General features: G+C 36.0%; 1 protein-coding gene across 1 annotated transcript in view; it reads left to right on the top strand.

Annotated features, from left to right (window-relative positions):
- Positions 1-23127, top strand: part of PLS1 (plastin 1) — an 85550-nt gene that overhangs the window by 36952 nt on the left and 25471 nt on the right. Inside the window, exons 2-9 of the mRNA XM_054585153.1 lie at positions 1291-1396; positions 5942-6105; positions 7968-8097; positions 11441-11573; positions 13458-13539; positions 17656-17821; positions 17904-18046; positions 22062-22157. Coding sequence (XP_054441128.1) covers positions 1327-1396; positions 5942-6105; positions 7968-8097; positions 11441-11573; positions 13458-13539; positions 17656-17821; positions 17904-18046; positions 22062-22157 — 984 coding nt within the window. The 5' untranslated portion in view covers positions 1291-1326. The remainder of the gene's footprint in view (positions 1-1290; positions 1397-5941; positions 6106-7967; positions 8098-11440; positions 11574-13457; positions 13540-17655; positions 17822-17903; positions 18047-22061; positions 22158-23127) is intronic.

Consider the following 23127-nt stretch of genomic DNA (forward strand, 5'->3'; position numbering starts at 1 on the left):
ACACCCTTAGAGGGCTTCACACAATTTAATATGATTTTAAATGATGAGTGAAAATTTTTAATACATAAATTATTTTAAAAATGACGTTATTTCCCCCAAAATAACAAATGTCCAGGGACGATATTGAGCCTACTATCCAAATATAAGTATAAAAAAGAGAATTTCCCACTTAGCTTTAGTTCTTGTTAGTTTACAAAACACTCATTTTTATTTTCTGAAATACATATTAACTCTATAATATAATGTGTACATAAATGGAATGCAATATGTATTCATTTTTAACTTATATTGAATAGCCAGACCACTAAGTCACTTTAAAAATGAATTGCCCTGATATTTATCAGAAACCTTAAAAATATAATTCCCCCTTGAGATATTTATTTTACAGAAATAAACATGGGTATATACAAATCTTTATAAGCATCATGATTGCAGCATTGTTTATACAGAGAGACTGGAAGCAGTGAAAATACTCTGAAACAAAAGATTTACCCAATAAATTATGATGTAGTAATATGTGACTATTAAACATTGTGTTGATAAAGAACATGGAAGCATACAATGTATTAGTATAAAAAATTATAATGTAGTATACTCATAATTTTTACTCCTTAGAAAGGTACATGTGTACTTGAAAAGCCAAACAGATAGAGATAATAAAATGGTAAGTGTTGATATTTCTGGATAGTGGGATTATGGATAATTTTATGTTTTAGAAGGCAGCAGTGTTCACTACTATACCACCAATGCTAATTTTCCATTTTGGGCAGTTACTCTCTGCAATGACTGCTACCCGTTTGCTTTTCTTACAGCCCAGTTTTATATATTTTTTGCTTTCAGTTTGTATCGCTTGCTCAGAGTAAGAAGGGACCCACACAGGGAAAGGGAGAGTTGGTGGCAGTGGCTGAATATTATAGCCACAGGCTCCATCTCCGAATCTTCAGACTCTTCTTACTTGACCATTTGTGGATGTTGTTTATGTGTTAAAATTTACTTTCTGACCTCTTCCTTTACATTTACAAATGCTACACTTTCCTCAAACTTGAAATGCATACTTTACTGAAATAGCAGGATAAAATGTAAAAGAAATTTAGGCAGGCTCCTTAAGAAATAGCACAGGGTGTGAAAAGCAGGTGTTTCTTACTGGGAGATCTATTTCTATTTGTTCCTTGTCAGCCAGACCTCTCAGGTGATTTCTTCTAGGTATTTTACTGCCTGTGTACTCTGTATTGCTTAGATAAATGTTTCTGAAGGGCTCTTTTTATAACATTGCTTTTTTTTTTTTTAAAGATATAAAGACCTGAAGATAGTCTTTCCTGTCCAAAGATGGAAAACAGTACCACTACCATTTCTCGAGAGGAGCTGGAGGAGCTACAAGAAGCATTTAATAAAATAGGTATGCTTGAGAAAAACTAAATGTGATGTTACTCTTCTGTTTGATATCAGCCTTCCAGGAATGGAACAATACCTTTTATTGCTTCTACCATGACCCAATTACCCCAAGATTTTTTTTTTTCTATCTAGGTTTCACTGGATTCTTTCTCTTTCTGAAAGATAAACTGAAACTAGGCTTGAATTTCTAGGACAATTGTACTTTGAATTCTTTGATTATTTCTTTGCAAAGAATAATCCAGGTTAATGAATGACAATGTAATTGAATATGCTTAACATGATATCCTCATTACAGAGAAAAAATATAGAAACACTTCCTTGTCTGTAAACTGAACTCTGGCCTTTATGTGTTTGGCATTAACAGTAACACTTTTTTACTTCATCCAGAATATTTAAAAGTCTTAATATTCTTTTTAAAGGCCATATGACTTATTTTCCTTTTCCCTCATGAATAATTTAAAAAATCATAGTGTTGTTTTTAAAGGTTGTATGTCTTACATTTCTTCTGTCACTTTTTAAAGCCATTCAATGTTTTGTCTTTATGATATTATCATTTTAACAGCTTTGTATTTTTCTTCCAAAACTTTTTTCTCATTCTCTGTTGGATTGTGATTCTTCTGCATCTTGCTGTGACAAACAAATAAAATATAAATAACCATATTTTGCTCTAGTCTGCAAATGCATGCAAGTGAAAGGTGAGCCCACTGAAAGCTGAAAAGTCAGTAGACTTTGGAATGGCAATACCATCACCCCTTACCCCTTCCTCAGTAGGCTCCTTTCCTAGTGCAGTCCATGGAAAACAGTCAGATGGTAGACCAGGGAGGGTAGAATGAGCACAGTTTTGTGCCTAGATTTCCCACAAACCTAGTGAATAGTGACAAAAACTATTCATATGCAGATGAAATACAGTGCAGAACAAGTTTTAGAGATCAGTACAAAGAAAAAAGGTTTAAGGTTAAAAAGTAAACCTCTTAAAAAAAATAAAGCTCTCAGGAAGGTTATGACTTACAAATCATTGCTATGAAATGAAGTGAAGTCTACAGTCTCTGAGCCCTTTCTCTTCTCCAGAATTTGTATAGCAAACTCCAGAATAACTCAAACCTTCAGAATACAGTCTTCATGGTGGCTAAATTAGGCTCACAGTGAATGCTTTAATCTTGAAATGATTTCTAAAACATTGTTAAAAGTAAATTTTATAGGGTATTGTATGCAGTGCTCTGAGTCTTTTCAAGACAGAAATTTAGCAATTATTGGGATATTCTGCCTATTTTGATCATTGAATTAGAGGAGTAATAAAAATGTACCTCTTTAATTTGGCATTTCTGTTATTTTATAGATGTAGTTTGGTAGCTTGAATAAAAGTGCTACCTAGGTCTTAGTAAAATAAGTGAATTAGTAATCTGCTTTGTTTAGTACACCAGCTTTAATCTCTATGACTCATAGGCATATAATCATGCAACACTTATTTAATGATGTTTTGAACTAAGTAATTCTGGAACAATTCTGACAGCAGGATAATTTGTGCTATATCAGAGACGTGCTAACAGTAGCAGAATACGTATTTGCTTACTTCATTTACAAGATAAATTGCTACTCATAAACTCAGCAATGCCTCTGCTTATTTGTATCAGCAAACTTTTCTCAGAGGCAGCGATACACACCCATCCTACCTAACTAAATGGGATTTTTTGGGGTCCTCAGTGGAGACGTAGGGGATTAAGATACTTTTTTTTTCACCGTGGTAAGACAGCATAAAATTTACCATTTAGTGTACAGTTCAGTGACATTAAATACGTTGGCATAGTTATGCGCTCACCACCACCATCGATCTCTAGAACATTCTCATCTTCCCATACCGTCATCATACCCATTAAATTCTCACTCCCATCTCCCCCTCTCTATCAGTACTCCTGCCATTCTACTTTCTGTCTCTGTGAGTCATATTTGTTTTTTTGTGACTGACTTATTTCACTGAGCATTATGTCTTCAACGTTCATCTATGTCATAGCACATGTCATCATTTCCTTACTTTTTTAAGGCTGAATAATTTCTGCACCACATTTTGTTTATCCATTCATCTATCCATAGACACTTGAGTTTTTCCTACCTTTTGGCTATTGTGAATAATGTTGCTATGAACATGGGTGTGCAAATATCTTTTCAAGTCTCTGCTTTTAGTTATTTTGCATATATACTCAGAAGTGATATTGCTGAATTATATGGTAATTTGATGTTGAATTTTTTGAGGAATCACTGTACTGTTTTGCCAGGGTGGCTGTACTATTTTACATTCTCACCAGCAATGTACAAGGGTTCCAATTTCTTCAAATCCTTGCCAGTACTTGTTATTTTCTGGTCTGTTTTGTTGTTAACATAATAGTCACTCTCATGAGTGTGAAGCAGCATCTCATTGTGGTTTTGATTTGCATTTTCATAATAATTAGTGATGTTGAGCATCTTTTCATGTGCTTATTGGCCATTTGTGTATCTTCTTTGGAGAAATGTCATAAATCCTTTGCCCATCTTTAATTTTTAATTTTTTTAATTTTATTTTTCAATAATAGTTTATGTTCAGTATTATTTTGTATTAGTTTCAGGTGTACGGCATAGGGATTAGACAGTCATATACTTTACAAAGTGTTTCCCCGATACTTTCAGTGTCTACCTGGCACCATACATAGTTATTACGATATTGTTGACTATATCCCCTATACTATGCTTTATATCCCCATGTCTTTGCCTGTTTTTAAATCAGTGAATTGCTTTTTTGTTGTTGTTGTTGAGTTGTAGGAAAGTCTCATTTCTTTTGAAAGTGCGATTTTTATGGTTATTTAACCTAAGCCTTGATTTTGTCATTTTAAAAATTGGAATAGAGTTATTAACTAATTGAAGGTTGTAAGGATTTCATGAGATAAGGTAAGTCAAGTTCCTAACAAATCTTGGCACAGAATACATGCTTATAAAGTAGTATCTATTATTTCTTGTCACATCACACCCAAACCACAGAGGTCATAGGAATGGAGCTGGGATTTAAGCACGCACACCTTTCTGACTTCAAAGCCTTAACTTTTAACTATCCTTGTTAGTTTAGCATGGTGGTTAAGCAGGTAAATAACTTTTCCTCTATCTTGTTTATTTTAAAATATCCCCTACCACAGTGCTGGTATAGAAGAAGTAAGGCAGCCTAGTCTATTTTTTTATTTCATAATTATAGGAATCAATTCTGAACTGATGATATACTAAATAATGAATTTATAGTGACATGCTAAATGTTGATTTTGGTCAAAAAAAGCAGTATTAACTATTGCAATATCAAGCAACTTAGCTTCCCAATTAACTTTTGAGATAAAGTAATATTTTGTTATTGGTAGATTCTAGTTTAGAAATTTTTCATTGTCCTGAACAGTATTAACTTTAAAGCTTGTGCATGAAACTTTAAAAGAAAAATTTCTATTTTTATCATTAATTCTGTTATAGCCAGGGTGGTTCTTTTACTGAGAGGAAAAAGAAATACAGGAACGGAAGCCACTATTACCAAATGAGCTGTTGGAGCCTGTAGAAGGTGGACCCAGGCAACTCACCAAACAACCAGAGCTCTGTTGCCAACTCTGCACAGAAGTGTTTTGTGTCATTTTTTGTTCTGTGTCAACAAGTGATAGGCAGTCTCTAGGAAAAACCCAGGGGAGGGCGTCTCAGTGATGCCAGGAAAATGCCAAGACACCTATTTCCAAAAGTCCAAATATAGGTGTGAAATTATTTCTTGAACACTTAATCTCAAAATGACATCAAACATGAGTCAGCCTACATAATGGTATCATGAATACATTATGAAGAAGCAGTGAATTATTAACATGTGAAACAGAACTGCCATCAAGTGAAATGTAGACCAGAGATGCCTTACATGTATTTTATAGGCACATATTTTATACAAAGTATGCGTCCAGCAGATCCATTTTGTAAATTCTGTGAAGAAGTTAAAGTCTAGGTGGCTTTCCCCTCCTGACCATTGCTGCTGTATTTTTTTTTGGATATCTGAGGCTTCCCAATACTTAGTTCTTTGAAGCTTAGTCATGTGCTAAACCTGAGTTTTTCATTTGTCGAAGCAATGTTTGTACTGTGCACTTAAAATATGTATAGTAGTCCTATGGGGGAACAGTCCATTTAAGTATGTTTTTGTTTTTTTTTCATAAAGCTTATAGAATATGTTGTACAGTTCAGATGCAGGAGAAAAGGCTACTGTCACTTGGGAAGCAAACCTGAAAGGTTCTATCTGCCTGTGAACCTCCCAAAAATCTATTTCAGTGCACCTCTCCAACAGACTGCAATTGATTTTTTTAAGAGGGGGGTGCGGGGTAAGAGGGGAGAAAGAGAGGGAAGAGAAACATCAATTTGTTGCCTCTCCTATGTGCCCCAACCCAGGGCCAAATCAGCACCTAGGCATGTGCCCCACCAGAATCGAACCTGCGATTTGAGGAATAACACCCAACCAACTGAACCATGCCAGTTGTGGCTACAATTGATATTTGACAGCTCATAATTTATCTTACAGATATTGACAACAGTGGGTATGTCAGTGACTATGAGCTTCAGGACCTGTTTAAGGAAGCAAGCCTTCCTCTGCCTGGCTATAAAGTGCGCGAGATTGTGGAGAAAATTCTAGCAGTTGCTGACAACAACAAAGATGGCAAGATCAGTTTTGAAGAATTTGTGTCTGTAAGTAATCTAATCCTCTCCTGGCTACTAATCATATTGCTTTGGAAGAATTTTAATAATGCTATTGTCTCTATAGTTAAATCTGGCTGAAGAGACCAGAAAAAGTACTGCATTAAAATTGATGATAATGATAACAACTATGTCCACAAATAATTCCCAAAACAAACAAATGAAAATCATTCTCAAATTGTTGGAGTGGAAGTCAGTCTTTGAGAACAATAACAGTTCATGCCCTAATAAAACTATAGTTGCCTTCAATGCTCATTGACTCTGTCTGCATGCAGAGTATTTTAATATCTTAGTATTTGGCCTTGAGAAATGGAACATTTTTGACCTGAAATAACTAAGGTATAGAAGCGTTACCTTCTAGAAACTGATTATTTCCTTGTGATAAGTTACATCTTCAGTTTCATAAGGGCCACCAGGTAAATTTTGATGCTAGCTATGATAGCATTGTTACATTATTAAACTACCTCAAGACTCAGGGAACTGAGGTGGAAAATAACATATGACTCAACCCGTAAAAGAAAAATAGATTGTAGAACTGAACACTGAATATGATGTATTTCAAATGTGTCGGGCCAAGAGAGGCGACTGGGCTGAGCTGCCGTGGCCAGCTGGCAACTGAGCAAGGGCTGTTACTTCTTTCCAACAATACCACCATGACTATATTCTTTATATGAAAATGTAACCATTAATATAATTAAATAAATAGTTATGAAATGTAAATTTTCTGGTTTTGCATTCTTTAATTCATTAAGCAAATGTTTGCGCTCCTTTCTGGCCAGGAGCTCCGCTAGGCACTGTGAATAATGTGTTGAACAAAAAAAGATGTGGTCCTTGCTTTCATGGACTATACATATGGTGGGGAAGACAGAACCACAAAAATGGATAAAAGATAACTGACAATTGCTGTGACAGGGCAGTATGGGTCTACTTGAGAGTTTATAGTGGAAGGAATAGAATTCGGTGTGGAGGCTGGAGAACCCAGGGACTCAGGGAAGGCATCCCAGAAGCTATAAAGACTAGAGCCAAGAGCTGAACAGATAAAAGAGATGGATGGGGGAAATGAATAACATGCGAATGATGTGCAAGGCAGGCAGAGGTGACAGCCCATTAGAGGCTCTGGTGGCTTTAGGGATGGTAGATACTCTCAAGCCCTTGGGGAAAAAGTATAGCAGGAGCTGCGTTGGTTAAGGGAAAAGGAATATGGCCAGAGAAGTAAGTCAGGGTCAGATTATGCAGGATCTTGTAGGACTTTTGTGTTTAGCCTGAGAGCAGTAGTAAGTGATATGGGAGGAATAGAGTGTGAAGTGACATGATCAGATTTGCTTTTTTTAAAAACTCGCTCTGGCTGCTGCTTGGAGAACTGATTGAATTCAATCTAACCAATGTCTAGAAAATCCAGTGAGAGAGTGTTGGGGAGAGGGTATTTCTCTAAGCCTATGTAATTTCCTATAAAAGTTGGCTTACTTACATTAATATGTATTCAGTTGAGATGTTCAGACAGGAAAATAGCTTCATTAAGGCATTTAAAACTCTCTTACGTAGTTAGTTCTTCCGTTTCAGTACAAAAGATCATGGCAAATCTAGAAGAATAGTTTTAATGTGTTCAATTTAAGCTCAATTATAATAAAGTTTCTTCTAGAGGTTGGAATGCAGACATTTGTCCATTTTGTGTTATTGGTAAAATGATATGCAAGTTATTTGTGAACACAAGTAGTAAGGGCAAGAATACCTGGTTAGTACTTCTTTTGATGTCATTCCAAATAAATAAAGAAGTCTAAGTAATTTTCCTTCATGTTGCAAGATTTTCTATGATTATCTAATCAAGGCTCAATTTTACTTTGACCCCATTTTAGCTAATGCAAGAGTTAAAAAGCAAAGACATCAGCAAAACATTCCGCAAAATAATTAACAAGAGAGAAGGGATTACTGCTATCGGAGGAACTTCATCCATTTCCAGCGAGGGCACACAGCATTCTTACTCAGGTACCCTCCTGCTCCGCATTTGATCTTTCAGTCATTGGTTCATTCAACAAGTCTCATATTTATCAAGTCTAAGGTGCCATTTATTGCAGTTCAAACTGTTGTTTTATGTACTGTTGAGGGAAAATCACACTAAATTATAATTTGCTGTCAAATATGAAATACATCTTAATTTCAGAGATGTCAGAATGAAAAATCCTAGAATCATTGAAATCAAGTGAATGCCTACTATGTGTCAGGTGCTGTGCATGACAAAGGGATTAGAAACAGCAAAACAGCATTACTTATTTTCAGCGTTGTCTGTGTTTAATCATAACCTGTGAATGGAGTTTTCATACTGACTGCTAAGGTGAGCTTACCTTTAGACCTGATGTAGGAATATGTGGAGAAGTTTATTGCAAGGACTTTTTCGTTCTGTTTTCTGGGAGCTGAGATTCCTGCTTCACCCTTTATCAGGCAAACAAGAGACTAGAGAGCACAATACCTGATTTGCTTGATCTGATAGAATCATTGGATTGTTGCCCAGTGAGAAATCCAGTCACATTAACTCTAAGATGAGATGCCTTGTACCATTTTAAACTTACTGCACAGGGTCAAGATGTCTAACAACCTTTGGCCAATTTCCTTTTGTTCATATTAACATAACATAATTAGAACTATGCTTTTAAAAGTTTTCACAAAAACTTACTGTAACTTTTTTTCCTTTCTTCCCTTGAGATCTAAATCTGTTAAGTATCCTCTTGATTCTTTTTCTTTCTAATTGGATTTTCTTTTAAGAATATACTTATACTTGTCCCACCCATTGTATTTTTTTTTACTAATCTTTTCCCACTAAAGAAGTGTAGCAGTACTTCCATTTTTTGAAATGTATTTGCTCTTTGACTCCATTTCTGCCTGTCCATTCTAATGAAAAGCTTCCTTTTTTTAAAGAAAAAACCCTTTTATTGAGATACTATATACATTTAGCAAAGTGCTATAATCTTAAATGTACAGCTTAATGAATTTTTATATGTGTATATACACCCTTTAGCTACATACATTTAGCTGCCAACCAGATCAAGATATAATATTTCTGTCTTCTGAGTAGTTCCCTCACATCTCTAACAGTAACTGTTCTTTCCCAGAGGTAACCATGTTTCCGATGTCTATCACTATACATTTTTTTAGTTGTTTATTTAAGGTATAAGACATGCATAGTAAAGTACATCAAGTACGCTTTTCCTAAGTATATGGTTTGATGATTTTTTTACATATGAATACAACCATGTAACCATTATCTAGAATAAAATATAGAACATTAAGTGACTTCTTTTGAAAAAGAACAGCTTTATTGAGATATAAGGGAGATAGCATGAAATTTACCCTTTTAAAGGACACAGTTCTGTAGATTCCAGTATATTCACAGCCTTGTGCATTTATCGTCACTACCTAATCTGGAATCCTCTAGTTATCCCAGAGAGAAGCCCCATGCTTGGTAGCAGTCACCGCCCATTCCCCACCACAGCAGCCTCTGGCAGCCATTAATCTTCTTTCTATTTCTATAGATTTGGCTAGTCTGGAAATTTCACATAAGTGGGATCATGCACTAATGGACTTTCGCCTGACAGACTTCATCATTGACATAATATTTTCAAAAGTCATGTGTGTTGTAGCATATTTTGTACTTCATTCCATTTTATTGCTGAATAATACTCTGCTCTGTGGAGAGTAGCACATTTTGTTTTTTCCTGTCATCAGTTGACATTTAGGTTGTTTCCACTTTTTGGCTATTATGGTGAACCTGCATGAACATTTGTGTTTACATTTTTCTGTGGACATATGCTTTGAATTCTCTTAAATGTATACCTAGGGGTAGAATTGCCAGGCCATATGGTAACTCCATGCTTGGCATTTAAAAAAAAAAAAAAGGAAAAGAGCAAAGCCCTGCCAAACTGTTTTCCAAAGCATCTGCACCATTTTACATTCCCATGAACAATGTATGAAAGTTTCAATTTTTTCACTTTCTCTCCAGTCCTTGTCTATTTTCTTTATTACAGCCATTTTGATGGTTGTGAAATGGTGTCTCATTTCTTATGCCTGGAACATTCCCCCTTTCCTTGCCCATCTTCGCAAATTAAAAGTCCATCTTTGAAGTAGTATTCTTTTCATAAAGCCTTTTCTTGGTCCACCCCAACCAGAGGTGATTACTCCTTTCTTAATATTCTTCAAAACGTCGCTTATATCTCTCTAGTAGTGTGTTTATTTCCCTTATGTTTCATTTCCTTGTATATGTATTTTATCTAATCCTTATGATACAATATCTTAGTGATCTTTAAATCCCTACTAAGTCCCTGAGGAGGTATGGTAAGGCAAGGAGATAAGAAGGCAGATATGTACAAAAGAGAAATATTAGTAAATGTTTTTATCTTTTGGATTCTCTATCACTCTCTGTGTGTGTGTGTGTGTGTGTGTGTGTGTGTGAGAGAGAGAGAGAGAGAGAGAGAGAGAGAGAGAGAGATGGATTAAATTTTGAGGTAACCTGCTAAATATGTCCTTAGGAAAACTGCCTAATTCTAGGAACTGGGGCAATAATGGGGAAGGTCAGCTTACTATATGTTACCCAATGATGGACGTGGGAATTATTTCCTTTTACGTTTTATATTTTTATGTTTTTATATTCATATGATAATAATCAAGCAGTAGAACACTTTTCCTTTAACTTCCTTCCTATTTTCCCTACTGCATTAACGCAATAGCATTTCTACCTAAAGATCCAGGTACTGTTGCTAGAAGCCATGTGTTGAGCAGATGAAGGTGAACGTGGCAAGAGTAGCACTGGTATCTAGATGTGTGTCTGTTTTCTTATAGTAGAAGTTCCACAGAAGTGGACCTGTTTCATTCATTGGAATACCTCTTGATCAAAATCAGTATTTCTGTTGTAATCCCCAAATAACAACTTTGTAAATTTTTCAGGGGTGATGATGGGGTGGAATTTATTGCTGTGGATATTTGCTTCTTGTATTTTTTCTCCTGGGGTGTGTGTTTGTGTGTATGTGTATCTGGCCTCTGATAGTTTGCTTCTGATGCATTTGCTCTCAGAAGCAATATGTATGTATTTGGAGAGATTTTAGAATAAAACTGAATATTCATTGTGGTCACTTAAGATATATACATTACTCCCCCCAAATATAGCAGATAAAAAAAGTGGAATGCATTCCCCTTTCACCTTTTCTTAAACCCTTTAGAAACCCTTTAGTGTTTTAATAGAGTTTTAATGGTTGGCATTTGTAGTATTTGAACAAGAATGGTTTTATAGTGCAGTGAATTTTGTGAAATGAGGTTTGCTACTAAGATTTTCTGTTTTCAGAGGAAGAAAAAGTGGCCTTTGTTAACTGGATAAACAAAGCCCTGGAGAATGACCCTGACTGTAAGCATCTCATACCCATGAACCCCAATGATGACAGTCTTTTCAAATCACTTGCAGATGGCATCCTCCTTTGGTGAGTTGAGCATTGGGTTACGGGAGCTATGTTCTTACTGTCTCCTAGATGAGTATTCAATGAAAATTACAGTTAAGCAAATCCATTGTCTTTTGGAATCAGTTAATGAGTAGCTATAGAGGTTTTGAAGAATTTATATCACATAGACAATGAAGTACTATATTTTTCTTAGAATTTTCTTTCAAATGTAATTTCTTAATTTTCTGATGCCTTTTTATTCTATTACCTTAATAATGCCAGGAAACTGTTGAGTTAATCCTCTGATACATTTTAAAATGTTCACAGGGTTTCTTTTTTCACATCTGAATAAGGGAGTATTGATTATTGACCGGGACAGGAACATGAGGAAATGTAGAAGGAAGATACACGTCATTTTTACTTAGATGACATTAATGTAGTTTACCCTTGTTGTATCCTTGACTCTTTGCTCTTTCTGCCTACTTCACTGTAAACTCTCAAAGGGCATGCCTTATCTTTGTTGTGTGTACGATAGCCCCGGCATAGTTGTTGGTACAAAGCAAGTTTTTTTTAAGTTTATAAAAATGCAGATAACAAAGATGAAAAATAATCATCGAAATATTCTTATCACCCATATGTAGCCATTATTAACATTCTGGCATATTTCCTTCAGTCTTTTCTTCTGTGTTTTTACTTGAAAAGAAGAAAAACCTACCCGTGAATACAGGGTATTAGTTTTTAGGACATTATGTATAAAATATACTGTGATTGGATGAATGAGTCCTACTCTGCCTACCTACTCTACAGTGAAATCTTTCAAGGGAACAGGCTTGGTGGAATCAGTGGGGAATGGAGACCCTGTTAAGTCAGACTCTAGTCTGGCGAGGTAAAGAGACATGAGAGGTGTGCAGGCGAGGGGCCCCTGGAGCTGTGCCCCGTCCCCACAGGGAAGGGGGAAAGGAACAGTGTCTGGTGAGGAATTCGACTGGGGCCGTACACGCGTCAACTGGTAATGCAGGTGTCCTAAGGCGAGTTCAGGTATAACAGAACCTGCAACGCAGCAGAAGGGCAGAAGCTCACCTCATCTTGATTTGCAGTATGAAAACAGGCTGTGAAAGGGGCGCGGGGCTCATGATTTAGAAAAAAGAAAAGAAAAAAATACTGGGACCTCCACCTACAATTCTGGACTCTTCCTCTGACCTTAAGAGGAAATTCCTATCATGAATTGAATGAGTATTTTCCAAAATATATTCTAAAATATAAAGATAAAATTTATATTAATTTCTTTTAAAATGTTTGAATTATGGAAGTTTTAGAAAGACCAAGTCTCTGGTTCCTTATTTTTCTGTAACAACAGTAATTTTAAGAGTTGATTCCACTTAATGAAATTGGCTTCTTGAGGATTTCTCTGTTTATAATGCTGTATGTTGGTGATCATTAAATGAAATAAAGGTAAGACTCACATAACGAAAATGCAGAACTGTTTTTAAAAATTAGGAAGAAATGCTAAGGTTATTATTGCAGTGAGTGATGGATTTTTTTAGGTTAGGGAATTTTTTTTAGATTTAAAAAAATTTATTTTTAGAGAGGAAGGGAGAGAGAAAAAGAGGGAAAGAAAGAAGGAGGGAGAGGAAGAGAGAGAAACATCTATTATTCCACTATGCATTCATTGGTTGCTTCATATATGTTCCCTAACTGGGGATCAAACTCACAACCTTGGTGTATCAGGGTGATGCTCTAACTAACTGACATACGTGGCCAGGGCTAGATTTTTAAAATGAAGTCCCTGACATGAATAACAGTCTAATATTGTAAAGAAGTAGATTATTATGACTTTTCAAAATTTAACTATTTTGTCTGCTTATAAAAATAAACTAAAAACATTACCAGGAATCTTAGACTAAATCGTTCCCATTTTCTCTTTAGCAAAATGATCAACTTATCTGAACCAGATACAATTGATGAAAGAGCCATTAATAAGAAAAAGCTCACCCCTTTCACTATTTCTGTAAGTATTTTGCCCTTTACCAGAACTCATGTTACTGTGCTGAAGACTGTAAGGTCTTTCTTAATGAACATTTAGGCCCAAGTAAAACCTATGATTTAACATAATTTGTTTCATATAAAAACTAGGTGTTTAGTAAATAAAAATTTAGCTGCATTTTCTAATGAGTGAAATTAAGATCTAAAGTACATTGGATGAACTTCTTAAGATAATTGTATTCAGGTTATATTATAATTATTGTTATTTTTATTAGTGAATATTTGCTGTATGCCAGTGCTTTTGTTGGTTGGTTGAGAAAAGAAGTGTATAGTTTTACCATTTCACAAAGTTTTTAGCTATTCTTTTTGTACTAAATTTTTCTGTAGTCAGCTTGTCCATTCACATTTTGTTAAAGTTCAGGAATTTATAGTTACTACACTTATTCCCTCAACATGTTTAGATCGATGGGTGGATATTAACATTTACCAAGTACTTACTAGATACCAGTCAGCATTCTAAACATATTACAAGAATTATCCCTTCAGCTCCCCCCAGCAGCCTTAAAATAAGATTCAATGATTTGAAAGATGATGAGATATTGTGCGGTGTCAGAGCCAGCTTGTGATCCCAGTGGTCTCACTGCAGAATCCATCCTTTCCATCCCTGTGCCATCCTGCCATTCTCGCGGGGCAGTAGCCATAGCAACTGTGAAACAGCTGCTGGTCACACTGCAGCTGTGAGAAGTGAGCACTGCTGAGCTTTCCTTCCTTTCTGGTGGCAAGTACAATCTTTGTTCTGGCTGACGTGTTGAAGTCTCTTCCATAAGGAAGTTAGGTATGGCCTTACAGCAGTGGCACGTGGTTAATTTTGGACTATCTAAGGGATACTCCCATTTCCTGTCATCCATGAGAATTATGCAATTAAATGTTGACTAACATAATGTTTTGTGCCCCACTCCAGGAAGCCAGTAATATTGCATAGCCTTTGCAGACGCTACCATTCTTGAAGGAGCCCATTTCTAATTGTAATTGCCAGGAGATTATTTTTTTTTCTCATCTAGTGTCAGGATGCTTCATCTCTTATCTGTGATTGTTAAAAACAGTCTCATAAGTCTTATTTCTAGAATATGTGTCATAAAATTTTTTTAAGGCACCAAATCTGAAATACAGCATTTCTTAGTGTTGTATAAAGTTTATTTGTTTTTACTTTTAATACATATATGCAGTGCATTAAAGAAAATAAAGTAAAATATTCTGTAACTATTTTGTAATAGCTACAGATGAGTCTGAGGGGCTAAGTCTTTTACACTTTTATTTTTAGAGATGACAATCTTTCAATATGAGTAGGGTGTCATAATCTAGGTTTCAAGGATGCTTGAAACAGCGTATTAATGTAGAATGAGAAAAGATAGGCCTCTTGGGAAGGAGCAAAGTATTACTGTGGATATTAAACCTGTCTTATTTATTTAGTAATTTTAGAGTTCTGGGAGTAGATCTGCTAGAAAACTACCAGTTTTCCATGGAACTTTATCCCAAAGAAGCCTAATTCATTTGTAAAAGATTGTACAGATAGTGATAATATAGTTTTTCACTTTATGGTGACAGGGTCATATAGTAACATGATGTATGAAAGAAGAGAAATATAAAAGGATGAAAATGAGATACAGTAACTATGAAAGCAAGGGAAAAGGACAGGTGAAGTAGTTAATATAACAAGACTCATTCTTTATCTTAGAGACTTTCTCATTTCTCTTCTACACAATGTACTACTGAGCTACATTTTCTTGTTTATCATTATTAAAAGAAGAATTATGTGAATAAGACTGAAAAACAGATTATTGACTAACAAGAGTGGGTATAGGAAATTGAATCTATTCATTATAACACATAAAAAAATCCAGTGCAACTAATATACTCACATTCATACGAAGTATATGTGTATATACTTTATACTTACATATATATACAAATGTACACACAAAAATATGATCTCAATCTCACCATACCTACAATTACAGTTAAAGTAGGGAAATCATAGATCCCATTTGGGCATTTCAAATAGAGTAAAAGTGATGATATATCAAATGATGAAATCTGAATAACAAATAATGCCTTTATTCTTACTGACCCAATAAGTCTAGCACAGCCCTCTAAAAATCATTTTAAAAAAGTGAGCTCATCTTGAATTGAAACTTTATGGAAAATAAAAATTTGCAAAATGGCATGACTTAAAAGAAAGAAAACTTGCAGTACCTGTATGAGATTGTTAGTAAAGAATCGAATAGTTAATCAAAACAGAAGGAACATGAGAAGCCATCTGAAGCAGCAGTGGAAATTTTTTGCCTTTTGAAGTGGGCTGTATCTTAGGCACGGTTCAGTGGTGCACAAAAAGACAGGAGAGAATGGATGGGTAACTCAGGTTAAACTGCGGTGTTTGCTTATGCCTTTGTTAGCATCTCTATAAAGATACCCTGTTTTACAGATTAGGACTCGGAAACTCAAGGAAGAACCACAGTTCTCGCATGTCTCCATTGTGGAGATTCCCCCTCGTCCTTATCTCTCCCCACCAATGCAGGTCTTCAGGAAGGAAGGCTGAACACTCAGGGCAGTTGTCCACATTAAGAATTGGAGAACAACCTCTTTATGGGGTTCTCCTGTGCCTTCTTGCTCTTTAGATGTTTGAAATTGGCCTTAGGCAATAGTGGTTGTCCCGTTCCCTACATAGCAGTTAGGCAATAAAATTGTATTTACCAATTAGAAACTGCCATTTATTCGATGAAGCAGATTTTAGCTCCATACTTTTAATGCATTTTTTTAAGCCAATTACTTGTAACTCATTTGCTATACCTGTAAAACCAATGGTTTTGAATAAAATTAACATCAAAAGCTGGCTCCCCGTATATCAACGACATGACCCATTGATGAGATAAAGCTGAGTTTTACTTCTAACTGCAATTAGACAAAAAACTACCTGCAAAGCCCTGGCATTGTCTTGGGAGCTCTAAAGGACCATCTATCTTGGCTGAAGCATGGATTATTGTATAAGTGGAATATCAGGAGATGAGGCCATAGTCAAATCCTAAGGATTTTTGATTGTTGCCATATTAGGAATTTGGACTTGAGACTCTCCTTTCCCTCTATGCCTTTAATTACTCTTACCCATTTATCCACTTACTCAGTAAATATTTATTGAGCATATACCATGTGTTAAGTACCAGGGAAACAGCCCTAAACATATCAAAAACCTTTGTTATCACAGAGCTCATAATCTAATTGGGAGAAATATAATATGCCAGAGAATGCAAAGGAGTAAAATAGGGAATAATGGGTGCCTTCAGAGGTGGTAGCGATGCTTGCTATTTTATGCAGGATATTTAAAGAAGGCCATTAGATGCATTTGAGCAATATTAAAGGACTCAGGGATATTTGGGGAAAGCATGTTCCAGGTAGAAGGAATAGCAACTTCAAAGGTCCTAGATAGCGAGTGAGAGGCCGTAGTATGAGTGACAGGGAGCATTTGAAGGGTTTTAAAGCTAGGGAACTCCACCAGGTTTCTATTTTACTAAGATCACTGACAGCAGAGTATTGCAGAAGATGGATTGTTGGCAGTTTGAGATGGTGTTAGGAAGGAATTAAGAAACCTAAAGAAAGGCACTGACAGTTTCCAGAGGTATTAAGAAAGTTGAATTGACAGATTTTGGTGACTGGCTGTGGTAGGCCAGGGAAAACAAGGATTTATTCAGATTTCTGACTCAAAAAGGTAGAAGGCAAGAATTCATGTTGGTCCTATCAACCAAGACAGGGAATAAAGAAAAAACTGTTTGAAGAGGGGATTAAAGGAAGACCAGGGAAGCATGGCAAGAAAATTGCTTCAGTTTTGGACACACTGATTCAAGGTACTTGTGGGGCTGGGAGAAAGTGTGGACTGGAGATATGGATTTGAAAGTCATTGGCATATAGAGGTAGTAGTTAAAACTGTAGAATTCTTCTTTGGAATAGTGGTGTTGTGTTTATTTAAATATTACCTATGTTCAAAGATCTGATATTTCATGATCCATTGTTTCATATTTACCTTCACAACTTGTTGGTGAGACTTTAGAAAAGTATTTCCTCATGAATGTTTTTCTCTGTGGCAACTCAGGAAAATTTAAACCTAGCCTTGAATTCTGCCTCAGCCATTGGTTGTACGGTGGTCAACATTGGTGCACAGGACCTCAAAGAAGGAAAACCCCACTTAGTCCTGGGACTTCTCTGGCAGATCATCAAAGTTGGTCTTTTTGCTGATATTGAGATTTCCAGGAATGAAGGTATGATCATAAAAAAATATTTAATCTTCATTGACATATACCTACTACAGGAAGAACTTATATCTCAATGTTTTCCTCTCAGCTTTGATTGCATTGCTAAATGAAGGTGAGGAACTAGAAGAGCTGATGAAGCTTTCTCCAGAGGAATTACTGCTTCGATGGGTGAACTACCATTTGACCAATGCAGGATGGCATACCATCAGCAACTTCAGCCATGACATTAAGGTTACATTTTAATGTTCAAATTTGTGGCATAAAATAAGGATGTAGAATGTAAAAACAAAAGGGACAGAGACTTAAATTTGAATTGAAATTGAATTCACAAGGGCAGAGTGTAGGAAATGAAATTTTGCATTTCTCTGAGAATGCTAATTACGAAATCTTGTATTTAAAAAATACTAGTTCATTGGCTTTTTTTTTTTGAACAATTAAAAAAAATTTAAAAACAAACAAACAAATAAATAAATAAAATGCCTTCCTTCAGTCCCATCAATAATTCTGTGTAATTGGCTTTTAATGAGAACTCCAACTGGCTGTGAGGGGAAGGAGGTGGCTCATTAGCAGATTAAAGCATCCTTTCCATTTTACATTCCACAGATAGACTAAATTATAGAGCGACTGCCAGTATGAAAATTATGTGTTTGTTGCACTAGAGGCCCTTGTGGGCCTGACTAATTCAACACTTTTATGGCCACTTGTCAATAACCAGCTAATAGGGAAGCAAATTATCTGAGGGCACAGGTAATCAGTAGATGAAAAGAGGTCTTCAGGTAGGTCTCTCAACCAGGGTAGCTGGAACGCTTCCTCCCTATTGGAGACCATTGTCAAGGAAACTGTAGCATTCAGTCTGCCTAAGAACAACTGTCATGCTCACTGCCTGGACCAGCATTGCCAACTTGGGTCCCTGAGACTTTTTCTTTATATGATTTTTTGCAGAGTTATCATTGTTGACATTAATTCATGTTTTCCCTTTAGATATATTAGCACCTTCAGTCTGGTTACATTTTTGCCATAATGGCCTGGGTGACAATCTCTCTCTTTGAAGTGACATTGTCTGCTTTCATCTGTCATATGCTCATTTAAAATTTTACTTGAGGGGCTGCCTTTTATTTTTTTAAAGGAAGTTTATTGGTCTCTAAATGGCTCAAATTGCAAATAAACCAATCAATTAGTGGCATCAGCCTAAGACATGTGATGCATCTTTGTCTGCTGGCTTCAAAGCACCACAGTACTGAAGAGAGGAAAGGTCTCGAGGCAAAGTCACAATGTTAGTGGTTAGGATCCCTGGTTAAATAAGACTGCAATGATTACACATTGAGATTGCAGAGCTAGTGTTACGTTGGTACTTTAATTCAGCACATGGCATAGCCTGTGAAAAATATGAAATGAAAACTGTGTACCTCTAACCCTTGAAGGACAAATATTTAACATGAAAGACTTGGGTGTAATATCTAAAAAGTCGAGTTTCTAAAAAGACTTCTTTTGTTAACTTTACATACACATCTGTTACCTGAAATGCCTGAACACATCTTTGATTTAGTGAAATTGGAACTAAACAAAAAGTTCTTAAAGAAAAACTCTGTGAATAAACTGTCTTAGCTCTGTTCTAGAGAAGAAAAGAAATATCTGACAGTGGTAGATTTCCCATTGAAATTATGTTCCCAAATCATGTGCTAGAATTCATCCGGTGGGTGTACCACACAGTGGTGACACAGGCCTAATGTTTGGTCTGTGAACACTGAACATGACTTCTGCACTATTCTCAGGTTTGATTGCTCGATGTTAACATAAGGAAAATATAGCTGTAGCATTCTTCATTATAAACTCAAACAGACTGAAAAATACTCCTAATAACTCCATATAGCCAGTCTGTAATCTTATGAGTATAAATTTAAAAATTAATAAGTAGCAAGCATGAGTATTTTTCCATGGTGCTTTTGTGAAAATTGCATTAACACTATTGATGTTTATCCTGTGTCTGCTCCAAAGAGATCAAAAAACTTAAAACAAGCATATCACTTGCAGAAAGGGATTTCCAGGAACCAGCATCTTAAAGAAAAAGGGTGTTCTCTGAAACATGACTGGTATTGAATCCTCATAGTCTCAAATTATAAGTATATGCTGGCCTTTCATTTTATACAATTACATAGTGAATTAGAAGCAATCAGGGGCTCTGGAACCTTACTTGCAAGAATTTTAAATTTGGACAGACTCTTAGCAGACAGTTATTTCTCAGGAATTTTCTACACAAAAGTTTGTTCTCCATACTAGGCATATATTCACTCACCAGGACACATGGGGCAACCAACCCATGGCACCAGTGAAGACTAACCCAGGACAATGTAACTGGGTATTTTTCAGTTTCTAAATTAAGGCATATTCAGAAATTTCCATATACATGTTGACACTGCTTTTCTAAGTTAATAGCCAGGTAATTAAGGTACACAGATTAATTATTCTCAGATTAACTATATGTAATAATCATGCCACTAACTTTTCTTCTGTGTTTTGCATAATAATAGTTTAAAAAGTGGTACAGTTTAACTATCATGTTCACAAATGTCATTTTCAAGGCACAAGAAGACCAAGACAGTTTTTAAATTAATTTGGCCCTGACTGGTGTGGCTCAGTAGGTTGGGCATTGTCCTACAAACTGAAAGGTCACCAGTTTGATTCCTGGTCAGGGCACATGCCTAGGTTGCAGATTTGGTCCCCAGTCAGGGCGTGTACAATAGGCACCAATTGATGTTTCTCTATGACATCAATGTTTCTCTCCCTTTCTCCCTCCCTTGCCCCATCTCTAAAAAAGAAAAAAAAAAAACAACAACAAAAAACAAACAAACAAAGAAAAAAAAAGAAGTACAAATTGGTTGTTACAGAATAGTCATGAGAATGTAAAGTACAGCATAGGGGATATAGTCAATAATAATTGACTATAATTATTATTACTGGAATAATAATTCCACTGGAATAATAATTCCACTAACTATGTATGGTGTCACATGGGCATGAGATTTATTGGTATGATTCCTCAGTAAGTTATGTAATGTGTAATCACCTGGGGTGTACACCTGAAACTAATATAAAATTGTATGGCAACTGTAATTGAGAAATTAAATGGAAAAAGAAAAGAAAAATCTGTTCGTAAACCAGCCCTCCACCCTGGCCACCCAGCCAGAGAGTGCTGGACTCTTGTCCTGGAGGCTGTGCACTTGGAGCCGCAGGAGGAGGACCGGAGGGCCCAGAGGGGAATTCCACCTTCCTCCTGGCCGCAGGGGGCTCTCCTGTTTTAAAGTCCAGTTCATCAGATATTTATTAAACCCTCCCTGTGGGACATTATGCCGGGGCTGGGGGATGCAGTGACCTAGCTCTTGAGAAGTTTACACAGTGAGAGAACACATCTAGCAGTAAATGGATATTACAGTTATCCGTTGCAGGATAACAAGCCATTGAAAAATTGAATAACTGAAATAACGACTTGTTGTTTCTCAGGATTCTGTGGGTTAATGCAGCTTGGTTGAGTGATTCCGCTTCAGGAATTGGGATCCCTAACTCTGCATTCAGTTTTGAGTTTTGCTGGTGTGGAATGTGGGCAAGGGCATCGATCACATGTCTAGTGACTCACTGCTTCTTCAGGAGGCCTTTATACATGGCTGGCTTAGGTGTCCTCACAGCATGACAGTTTCAGATGGTTGGACTTATATGGAAGCTGTGTTCAAAATGACTGAAACAAAAGCTCTTAAGGCTTATGCTTAGAGTCCCCAGAACACCACTTTAACTGCATTCTATTGGTCAAAGCAAGTCACAAGTCCAGTCTAAGTAAAAGAGGAGAGCAAATAGACTGGCTTTTAATGGGAGAAGCTATGTGAATGTACAGGGAAGAATTATGATAGCCATCTTTGGATATGATTTCATTGGATGATTTATTACAGTGTGATCATGTTAGAGAATCCAGGGAACACTTCCGAAAGATTAATACTTTATCCTGATTTTAACTGATGCTGATGCTTGGCAGTGTAAACAAATGAAAAAGGTGAAGAAGGGTATGCCAGTATAGAGAACAGTGTTGCTAGAAGCTCTGAAGTGCAAAATAGCATAGTGCATTCAGGAGCCTATAATAAGTAATTAGTGGCTATTATTGCATTCTTTGAGATGGGGGCTATTTCCTCAGTTTGAGCACTTTTTTTCCTATGATGATTTTATTCATTTTAAAAAATCTGTTTCATTTCTTTCCTTGAAGGATTCAAGAGCTTATTTTCATCTGCTTAATCAGATTGCACCTAAAGGTGACCGGGATGATGGACCTGCTATTGCCATTGATCTTTCAGGATTTAATGTGAGTGGTTTTTAATTAAAATTTTTTAAGTTTTGGTAAAATAAAATTTACTATTTTTATCATTTTTAAATGTATAGTGCAGTGGCATTAAGTATATTTTCTTGGTGTGCAGTCATCACTACTATCCATATCTGGAACGTTTTTATCAGCCCATAGTGAAATCTGTCCCCAATAATGATTCCCCATTCCTTTTGCCCCAAATCCCTGAATTTGACTAGTGAGTGCAGTCAAATTTAGAGTGCAATTCTCAACAGGCAGCATTCCCTGTGGAGTCCTTAGCCCGTCCTTAAAGTTTGGTTTTCAGAAGGTTTTTCATGGCTGAAGCTCCAAATCTCCATGCTAAGTCATCTGGTTTCAATGAAGAAAGGGAACTACAGAATTCCAACCTTGAGTATGTGTGGAATCAACCCTGCATCTACTTTCCCTGGTGCAACATAGCTGGAACTCACAGGGTGTTTTTGTGACTATCACTGTGTACTAGGAAAGGTAGAAACAAGCTATTATGAGATTGTTAAGCAATTGACTATAAGTTCTTCCAACTTACATTTGAAAATACACAAAATAAAAGATGACAATTCCTAGTATTTATGGGTGTAGGAAGTGCTGATACAGATCCTGATCCATCTAACATAATTCCTAGGAAGCCAGTTCTTTTAGCATAAGTTGTAAATATCAGGGATGGTTCTATCTAAACATTAAAATGTGGTCAGACTATAGCTGATATGAAAATCTATTAAGTACTTAAAGTACATAATATTTAGTTTTAAAGGCAACTTAAGTCATTATTTAATTATATTTCATATTATTAAAATGAAGCTTAATGTTTCTAAGAAATTTAGTGTTGCAGAATTGTGCAAATTTGCAAATTAGTTAGAGTCAAAAATTAGGAACTTAAAAAAACATGTAAAATTTCAAACATATTCAAAAGTGAACAGACTTAGTATACTCAGCTACCATGTGTTCATCCCTC

Source organism: Pteronotus mesoamericanus, unplaced genomic scaffold (assembly GCF_021234165.1).
Source record: "Pteronotus mesoamericanus isolate MK-2021 breed Mesoamerican mustached bat unplaced genomic scaffold, CSHL_Meso_final contig_82, whole genome shotgun sequence".
Classification (NCBI taxonomy): domain Eukaryota; kingdom Metazoa; phylum Chordata; class Mammalia; order Chiroptera; family Mormoopidae; genus Pteronotus; species Pteronotus mesoamericanus.